Genomic DNA, 10,556 nt, shown 5'->3' on the forward strand with positions numbered 1-10,556 from the left:
CCCTCAGGAAGTGTATGTCCTACCATGACCAGAATTTAATCTTCCCGAGAGTCGGTAATCAGGGTCCCTGTTCACGAGGCACTTATGGTCTAGGAAAGAGAAAGAAGCTTATGCCATTGGGCACAGAAAGACACACTGCTTTCGAGGCAGGAATTGTTCATGTTTAGCTGAAATGATCGTGTAATTTCAATGAATGAAAAATTACATTTTACTTAATTACAAGGGGGAAAAAACCTTGTCTTAAAACATTTTGGCCTTTGAAACTCACAACTTGCCGGGCCGGGGCGGGGGGGGGGGGGGGGGGGGGGCATGACTCTCCCGATTGGGCGTGGGATGGAGAGACCCAGGACCCTGGGAGTCGAGTGTTGGGGGGGCAGCACAGGCCTGTCTTCCCCCCACCCCACACCTACCTGGTCAGCGGGACACTCCTCAAAACCCTGCCCGAACAGCAGAGTCAGGGAGCAACACCTACTGTGGATTTCCATTTTGTTTCAGTCTTGGGGGTGCTTAGGGGGGAGGGGGGAGGGGAGGTCTTGAGGGATGGGGGAGGGGCAGTTATAACTCAAGACAACCAGTAAATGGGAATTTGATTTGGTTTGTTCCCACTGTCCCTTTCTAAACATTTGTGCACTCCTATTGATAAAGAAAAGCCATATACTTCTGTGGTTGGACTATGCTCACTGCCCTCCCCGATTGCCCAGTCACAGCCATGCACTGCGGCCTGGCCAGTCGTGGCCCTGCCAGTCAGCCTTTCCTCGGGGACCCGAGGGGTCCCAGGCTCTGAGCCACTGGGGAGAATGCACAGTGACCCTGATGCTTTTGCGGTACAGACACTTCCCGTGCGGTGCTAACGGTCCCCTGTGTAATAGTTTATGTTCTAGGATGACCAAGTAGAAGAATACTTTGAAAAAATTGATAAAGCCTTCTGGCTATACAGTGAGTCTTTGTTTTTGTTTTTGTTTTGTTTTGTTTTCCCTTTGCCATATCGGAGCATTAATTTGCCTGAGAGAGTGCCGTGACGATAAATAACGGGCCCCTGCTACACCCTTAGCACTTCCCCTGAGCAGCGCAAGGAAGATTGAGCTGTGGGTCACAGAAATGTCCTTAAAGTGAAACAGACTGCCGATGTCTAAATTGCTTTTCTGTGATGGAACTGCTTGTACTCTATATCCTGTTCATAATGCAGATCGAATAAGATTATACTATTATTTTTCTTTTGCCGTAGCTCAGGACAGTGGTGAGTTTCAGACTCCTCTAGGTAAGGCCCAGCTTGGCGTAGGGGTTGTGTGTGCACCTGACCTGGGAATGGGCTTTTATTTCTCTCGTGTGCACTCTTCTGTGAGCTGAGGGTCCAAGGCTAACGGCGAGCTTGGCGCTGAGGAGCAGTGCACGGTGCACCTGGTTGTGTTGGGCTCTGCTGAACACTTCTCAAACCCTCAGAGCACACCTCGCTCCTGGGCCTGCCCTGCGGGGGCCCAGCCAGAGCTCAGGCAGCCACTTTTGCATTTGCATTCTGTTTGTAAAGAGAGCAAACACGCTACCGCTATCATATCAGCCACTGACTCGAGCCCGGCAGCTTCTCCAAGAGCAGAATTTGTAAACATGCCTTCACGGCTCCTCCTGGCCCCTCTGGACAGCCAGGCGGCTGGGCGGGGAGCGTAGCCTCATTGCGGAGGGTGGAGAAACCGAGCCACGGAGAGGCCCAGGCTTTGGCCCAGGGCGGATCCAGCTAGAGCCCAGTTAGGTGGCAGAGCTGGGGCCAGAATCTGCCTAAATTCTGTGTAGAGACCAGTCCAATAATAACGCAGTGCCTACCCTGAGCACTTACCAAGCCCTGGGCAGAATGCAGAGGAAATGTTAGCTGAGGTCCCGCCCCCTGAGCATGATGATGTCATAATGTATGAATACTGTCTTCAAGCTCCAGAGAGCAGGCACCACTCTCCCTCCTTATCCCTCCCTAGTCGACAGCTGGGGGGTGGGCGTCCTTCTCCCATGCCCCTGTCCTGGTCCTCACCTTCCTTCCCTGGTGGGGAAACAGCTGCAGGAGACAGGCCTAGAGTACAGACCTATGTACACACACTGACACACACACACACATACACACACACACACACACACGCATGCACGCACACACACAGGCCTTCTCGTCCTAACCTTTCATAAGCACGATTCTGAGCCTACGACTTTCTGTTTGCTGGAGGTAGCTTTCCCCTGTAAGCTGTTCTTTAAAACTCTTAGCCTTTCTGCGTGTGCTTGGTGTGGTGCATGAAACGTCGATTCTTTGTGTTGCTCCCATCTCGAGGGGAGGTCGTGAGGGTTAGACCTCCGCTGTGTCCGTGGGGGGTGGGGAGGGCTCCGAGGGGGCGGGAGGATGGAGGGGAGCCACAGCTAACGTAACTCTCACCCTTTCTCTGCTCCCCTTCCTGAGGGTTGGTGTTCGCTGCTCCCGCCAGGAGACCCAGAGTAGGCTGAGCGCACCTCCTCAGAGCTAGCTCCTCCCCCGGGGGGGACGGCTCTGTCGGCACAGAGAGCCCAAGAGGGTCCTCTTCAGCTCTGAGAGGCAGCAGGGCTGGGCTGGGCAGGGGCAGCCAGGCCTCGGGGTTTGCAGGGTGGCCCGTGAGGAGGGGAGAAGCAGGGCCGCGGCGGGACCTGCCTGGCTGACCCTCCCTTCCCTTGCTTCCCCCCGGCAGGTGCCCATTCTGCATTTATTCCACCAACCGCCCCGCCGCCATGGAGTGCCACCTCAAGACCCACTACAAGATGGAGTACAAGTGCCGGATCTGCCAGATGGTGAAGGCCAACCAGCTGGAGCTGGAGACGCACACCCGGGAGCATCGCCTCGGCAACCACTACAAGTGCGACCAGTGCGGCTACCTGTCCAAGACCGCCAACAAGCTCATCGAGCACGTGCGCGTCCACACCGGGGAGCGGCCCTTCCACTGTGACCAGTGCAGCTACAGCTGCAAACGCAAGGACAATCTCAACCTGCACAAGAAGCTGAAGCACGCCCCTCGCCAGACCTTCAGCTGCGAAGAGTGCCTGTTCAAGACCACACACCCTTTCGTCTTCAGCCGCCACGTCAAGAAGCACCAGAGTGGGGACTGCCCCGAGGAGGACAAGAAGGGCCTGTGTCCGGCCCCCAAGAAACCAGCCGGCCCCGGGGCCCCGCTCCTCATCGTCGGGAGCTCTCGGAATCTCTTGTCTCCCCTGTCGGTCATGTCCGCCTCCCAGGCTCTGCAGACCGTGGCCCTGTCAGCTGTCCACGGCAGCAGCTCAGAGCCCAACCTGGCACTCAAGGCTCTGGCCTTCAACGGCTCCCCTTTGCGCTTTGACAAGTACCGGAACTCGGATTTTGCCCATCTCATTCCCTTGACAATGTTATACCCCAAGAACCACTTGGATCTCACATTCCACCCTCCCCGACCTCAGACTGCGCCTCCCAGCATCCCGTCCCCCAAACACTCCTTCCTCGCCTATCTCGGACTGAGAGAAAGAGCAGAGACTGTCTGAGGGCAGCATGTTCCGTACCAAAAACAAAGTGACAGAGACAAAAACAAAATAAACCCGCAAAACTTACACCCGACCCCAGCAGGTGTATGTTGCTGCAAAACCCGCAGACCCCCGTGGGTCTGAACCACGTGTACTGTATATCTTTAGGAAGGACTAGAGAATTGGCTCTGTGTGTATACCTATTGCATTGACCTGAAAGCTGCTTTATCCGATCTCCAGAGAGGTGACCTACTGCGTACATCTACCTTCAGAGGCATGCCTCCCCGGCCCCCGCGCCCACTCTCAGCCCTGCTCCCAACCTTTCCCTGAAAGGAATTTTGTCTTGCTCAGCCCTAAAGAGAGTGTCCTTAATAGCAATCAGCACTTGTCAGCTTATCTACTGGTGCATTTTTTGTTTTCTGTTGGGTGAATGGGGTGTGTGGGCGTTTGTGGATTCTGAAAGAGAAAGCCGTGTGTCATGTGCCATGAGATTTCTATTGCACATTCTCTGTGCTGGCTTCTTTCACCACGATGAACATGATTTTCCCTCCTGGGTTGTTCATCCACTGCTGTCCTTCCCCGAGCCCCTTCTTCACCACCCGTTTCACGGCTGCCGAGTGGTGGGGCCTGGTGCGCGGTCCATGAAGGAATGGTAGACACCCACGGTGCTGCTGGAGATTTCCCACAGAGCTGGCGACCTCGTGCAGAATCTCCTCTGGTTATGAAGACGCGAGGCAGCAAGAGTCCCGTCTGGAAGAAATGTCCCGCAGCACTGAGGCCAACATCACAAAACTTAAGTGTGTTGTGTGTGTGTGTCCATACATACACAATGCGTGTGGGACACACGCAGTGAATCATTTTTTAAGGGCAGATTATATATATATATATATATATATATATATATATATATATATATGATGTATTCAGTGGTTACCATTTGTTTGCAGGAAAAAAAAAATAGTATGAGTGGAAAATTTTATGGTTGATAAATCCAGCCAAGGAGATTAAAAGGGGTTTGGATCAATTCTGGGTATAAATGCTCAGACTAAAAAAAAAAAAAAAAAAAAAAAGAAACGGCAGTTTTGCACAGTGCTTTGGTCTTGCACTAGTTTTTGTTTCTCATCTGCAAAAAAATAAAAATAAAGAAAAATGAAAGTGAAAGAAAATGTACCTTTTATATGGAACGAGTAAACTGTATATTTAAAAATTTTTGTCCCAAGCTCGTTGACATATAACCACCCAAAAACAAGGTGCTGTTCAGTCCTGCGGTTCCGTTTATGCCCCTGAGACGTGTCCATTGTGTTTGCCGGCCGTCTGGCTCTAGAGGTATTCTCCATGTTGGTAATAATTCTGTATTCCATTTTGTTAACGCCTGGTAGATGTAATCTGCTAGGAGGCTAACTTTATACTTATTTAAAGCTCTTATTTTGTGGTCATTAAAATGGCAACTTATGTGCAGCACTTTATTGCAGCAAGAAGCAGATGTGATTGGTAGCATAGCCCTTTGCTAATCTTTCAAAGTAATGGGTGATTTAAAAAGGAGAAGAGGAAAAGAATCTTTGGCTGAATACGTTAAGTGCTTGTATTTTTTAAGACAACAGCATTTCCTGTATGAAACAGGCTAAAAGAGCAGGAAGAAATGTGCTTTGTATGATGATGGGAAGCTTGGGATATAAAAGTTTATATATTATTTATCTATTGAAGAACTGTGTACAGGAGGAATGCTTCTTACTGCATTGCTGTTTTCCATCAGGTGTGATCCTAGAGTTGGGAATTTTATTTTTTTCATCCGTTTCACCAGGGGAAAGTAAAAGCATCCCTGTTCTTCCTCTAGTCAGCTTGCTTCACTGAGAGCCCCCTTGAAATTGGTACAGCTGTGCGGGAAGCCAGAAGGCGATACCATCTGTCCACACCATGGTTCCCCCACCACACACACACACACACACACACACACACACACACACACACACACACCCTTCTTCCCCCAGACCTAGCAGGTCTACTCCACTTCCCTTTGCCAGTCACGGGCCCTGGCAAGCCTGTTTACACTACGGAGATGCCCGGGGACAGGGAGGCTGAGCCGGCTAGGGCGGGAAGCTCTGCACCTTCTATCATCCTCCAGCAGACATCTGTTCTTGGCCATGTGTGAACCACCAACCAACCTCACCATGTCACTGTCTCAGTTAAAGACACTACAGACAAGTATAATACACTCCAAGAATACCGGGCTAATGGGTGGGTTGGTTTTTGGTGGGTTTTTTTTGTGTGTTTTTTTTTAAGTTATGTCTTTATCCCCATATAATGGAGAATGTGCCACTTGGCTAATAATGTGCTTTCAAAATTACAAGTTCAGTGATGACGGGAAAGAGGGCCACGGGATCCCACAGAGGCTGGCAGGAAAGGTGACTCACATGTGCACCAGCAGGTTAAAAACCTGGCAGGGTGGCCCTGACTATCAGGACGACAGCTCTTACAGCATGCCACTTGTGCAATATGAGGGCCTAGGCTGAAACCTGCAAGACCGAGAGAGGCGTTGGAAGGAAGGAGACGTTTACCGTTCGAATGCCATGTATTTCCCTGCTTGCCACTGAACTTGTATTTGAATTACTTCGTTATGCTTAATGTAATTGGGCAACTTTTTTAGCACTTTGGAAAGAGTCATCAATCTTTCTGGTAAATTATAAAAAGTTTTCTGAGTGAGAAAAGGTGTGTTTGGAGTTTGTTTGACTTTTTATATTATTATTATTGTTATTAATAAAGAAAAAAATTTACAGCATTTTTCAGACTCCACTGAGGTAATATGTACCCCTGAATTTGGTTTGCAGTTTGATACTCAGGGAAGGATGTATTTCCATAGATATCCTTTCCGTGTAAAACACTAACGTCTTTGAGAAATTCACCTGCCAACTAACTTCAGTTGTTTTCACTATGCATCCTTCGATAAAAGCTAGCTTATTTTCCCCTATAGCAATGCAGTTAGTGTTCTCAGCACTTTCCTTCTATCATTTTTTTAACCCCTCATATTATGTTCAGATGATCATACCATCAAGGTTTGTGTACATTACTGAAAATTTGTATTGTATAAAGCTTTTTGCATTACAAGGCTGTACAGGGTCATTTTGACAGTAACTGGTATATTCCTTTGCATCTTATGTTGCATTGCCAATTTCTAGTGTATCCAGTTTGGAAGTATAATATACTCTAATTAAAAAAAAAAAAAGGTTGGCTATACTCTTGTTTCTTTTTCTTTCTTGGTTGCCATCCTTGACTACGTGTTAGTTTCAGGGTTTGGTTTGTCTTGCATTGTTCTGATTTTTACTTTTCAAGTGTATGTTAAATGAGTTTAGGAAATGCCCACTATTGGGTATAACAACTACAAAACGCAAGTTTTGAACAGCCATGCTAATAATGCACACTTATTATGTTAAATCATTAGCAGCCATTAGGTTGAGAGTATAACCATCATTCAGTACAACTGCAGGCCAGCTCCTTCCTGAAATTACTTTGTGACATTTAAAAGTCTTCACCAGCCTTACCCTCTCCTGCTTAACATCATTTTATTGACCCATAGCCCAAGGGGTGGGGTTGGGGGGCAGGGGGACAGATGAATAATCCCATTTATCTTAATGAAGTTTGACAACTATGAGATTTTAATGAGGAGAGGTGGGAATGGTATGTTTGAAAGCTAAATAATAATCTATTCAAATGCAAGTAATAGTTCATTCAAAGAAAGGTGCCAGAGAAAGAAAAGATAGAAAGCACACTGTTAAAACAATAATTTTTTTAAAAACCCATCTTAAAGTGCTACCATTGGCCACCTTCCCCCATGAACCTGTGATGGTTGATAAAAACGGTAAAGCAGCAGAAGAGAATGTTTTGCCTGGTTCACGACTGGCACGTTTATAAATGTGACGTCATCGGCTCACCGCAAGAAATTCCGAATTGCTTCACGTAACATTCAGAAAGATCAAATGTACTTTCTGTAAAATGAGGCAATGGAGGAGAAACCACTCATCAGACAGTTTTCCCCTCCATTTTTTCATCCAATAGCCATTCCGTAGGTGATTGAATCAAGTTCTCCCACGTGATTCAAATTCCAGTGTTGCTCTGGGGTGGCTGGTGTTTATTGAAAACATTAAAATAAGTCAGGCTTCTTTGCTTTTTGCTAACGCTAGAGGCAGGACTGGCTTCTCCTTTTGCATACAGAGATGTTTTCCTTCGATTCCACATACCTACGTCACCTATTTTCCCCTGTGATTGAGAAAAGCCAGAATGTCAAGAAAATAATCCTCAGTTTGGTCATTGTTCCCCCTGTAGTGGGGACTGAGGAGTGGCTGGGTGGGAGCCATCCCCGGCGGCCACGTTGGAGCAGACCACACCCCCTCCAATCCCCAGGTACCTACAGAGACCGCACGTGGGTGGGGCCTCCCCAAGCCAGCAATGCAGCTCCTGTTTGAATTCAATCCAAGATCATACTTAAACTTTCCCTCCTGTCATGTTCAATCTATCTTAAGCTGAGACTCTAATGTTTTCTATATTATGTTTTCTGTAATGTGTCTGCGTCTGATTGGCTCCATTCGGGGGCCCCCGAAAACTGCGCATGGCCCTTTCACAGCCACAGTTCTGGTCACAGGAACAGGGTCACACATTGAGGCCTGGCGGACACGGGCAGCTCCTTCCCCAGAGTCAGAAGCCTCACCTTGGGCCACTTCCTGCCAGCAGGCCCGGGGAGCTCGGGAAAAGCTGAAGGGAAAGGCACATCTGGTTAGTTGCCAAAACACAGAAATCAAGTCACGTGCTTCTGATCGTGGAGAAGGAGAACCAAGAGTTGCTCAGTGCACCGAACGGGCCAGGAGGGAAGGAAGGGGAGAGAGAGCAGCTGAGCGATTTCATCCCGGCTTCCAGAAGACAGAGAATGGAAAACTGGAATCCTTCCCCACGTGGCCTTAGACCCTGTGAGCAAAACCACAGGAGACTCTGTGGTTGATGCCTCCTCAGAATGGAGTCCCACCCAGTGTCCGTTTTTATCCTGCGATTTTGCTCACAGGGTCTATTCAAGAGACCTCAGCCAACATTCTTACTACTATCACTCTCTCAAAGCGGAACAGTCCCACTAAAATGAGGTTTATTTTGCAAATAACTACAGCTAGTGCCCATCAAGCAGACTCTGGGGTAGGTAAAGTGCAGTGACTATGGGGACCGCTCTTTCGACCCCCCCAGGGTCTGAATGGCCTCAGGTTAGCAATGGGGACCTCTTCTTTGCGAGGCAGCCGACCCCCCATTCATAACTGTCCTGTCAGCTGGGTCTGGAACACGAAATGCAAATCCTCGCATTGGTAGGAGCGTCACAGGGGAAAGGAAATCCATTGTTCTATCCCCGTGGAATTTCTTTTTTCTTAAAATATATTTTTATTGATTTCAGAGAGGAAGGGAGAGGTAGAAACATCAATGATGAGAGAGAATCATTGATTGGCTGCCTCCTGCACACCCCTACTAGGTTTCAAGCCCGCAACCTGGGCATGTGCTGTGACAGGGAATCGAACCCTGACCTCCTGGTTCATAGGTCGGTGCTCAACCACTGAGCCACACAGGCCATGCTGGAATTCCTTTTTGATAGAGTGTTAATCACACCTTAGTTTTTGATAGAATTATAGACCTAGAGCAGAAAATCTACCTCAATTCATACTTCAGAATGATTTCCTAGACCCCAGTCCTGTGGGTGACTTTCCACCCAATGGAGTGAGAATGTCTGGATTACAGGGTCATAACCGTGGAGTCAGATCACCTTAGTTCAAAGCCTGGCTTGTAAGCATCTTTTTTAAAATATATATTTTTATTTACTTCAGAGGGAGGAAGGGAGAGGGAGAGAGAGAGAAACATCAGTGATGAAAGAGAATCATCAATCAGTTGCCTCCTGCACACCCCACACTGGGGATCGAGCCTGCAACCTGGGCATGTGCCCTGACCGGGAATCGAACCATGACCTCCTGGTTCATAGGTTGACACTCAACCACTGAGCCATGCCAGCCCCGCTGGAAGCATCTTTTAAAAAAGGTTGAACTAGATGATCTCCAAGACCTATTTATACCCACCTAACAGATAACCTACAATATACAGTCAGTCCTCACTTAATATCATCAGAGGTTCTTCGACTTTAAGCAGAGTAACCTGTAGAAACAGTTTTACCCCTGGGTAACTGAAACAAGAGTTCGGTTCCTACATCGTCTCACCAACGTTACAATAAACGCTCAGTGGACGAAAGTACGCTGTTTGAGGACTTGCTGTGCTAGGACTATGACTCTTCCTAAACAAGCAAAAGTGGTCACAGAGCGGAATCTTTGCAAGGCAGTTATAGCAAAAATGGCACCTTGACATTTTCAAGCCACAGCAGACTGAAGGGGGGGAAAAATGGCTAAAAATATTTTTCTGCCCACTTCAGAGTTTGGGAGGTCTAAAATGTTTCTCTTCTGATTAAACACTAATTCATCAGGCTTGGATTGCCTGCAGTCATCTTGAGGCTGGTTCAACCTATTTTATCAAATGGCAGTACCAAATCTGCTGGGATGAGTTAGGATGGGGATGGCAAGGTTTTGCCCTGCCCAGCTCCCTATCTCTTCCTCTCGCCCCTCCTTTTCCCACCACACGACTGTTTCCAACCTCCTCCAGGTGACGTGTGCAATTGTGACCACTGAGAAATCTGCTGACCACACTTCCAGTGTTTTCCATAGAAGAACAAATGGTTTATTTTAACAGGTAATGAAAGACATGATAGTTTTAATATAATGAAAGAAAATACTAAACATTCTTATTCTGCTACCTGTTTAAAAAGACTCTCAGCCCAAGAACTCTAAGCCCATGGAAGCTCCCAGGCACTCGAACTGAGTGGAAAGACGCCACGTGTTTACAGAGACACGGCGAAGTAACTGATCTGTCCCCGGCATCAGGCGAGTAAGGCCCAGAGAGCATGCACTGGGCGAGGACCGGGGAAGTTGATCTAGCCACCCTCTGGCCCGAATGTGGCTTCCCCCCAAACCAGCCCAGGATGCTGTGTCTTTCCAGTCCGAAAG

General features: G+C 48.2%; 1 protein-coding gene across 1 annotated transcript in view; it reads left to right on the forward strand.

Annotated features, from left to right (window-relative positions):
* Positions 1-3,576, forward strand: part of ZNF827 (zinc finger protein 827) — a 165,725-nt gene extending 162,149 nt beyond the window's left edge. The window contains 1 exon segment of the mRNA XM_054717698.1: positions 2,691-3,576. Coding sequence (XP_054573673.1) covers positions 2,691-3,510 — 820 coding nt within the window. The 3' untranslated portion in view covers positions 3,511-3,576.
* Positions 3,577-10,556: the final 6,980 nt, after the last annotated feature.

Source organism: Eptesicus fuscus, chromosome 6 (assembly GCF_027574615.1).
Source record: "Eptesicus fuscus isolate TK198812 chromosome 6, DD_ASM_mEF_20220401, whole genome shotgun sequence".
NCBI classification, from domain to species: Eukaryota; Metazoa; Chordata; class Mammalia; order Chiroptera; family Vespertilionidae; genus Eptesicus; species Eptesicus fuscus.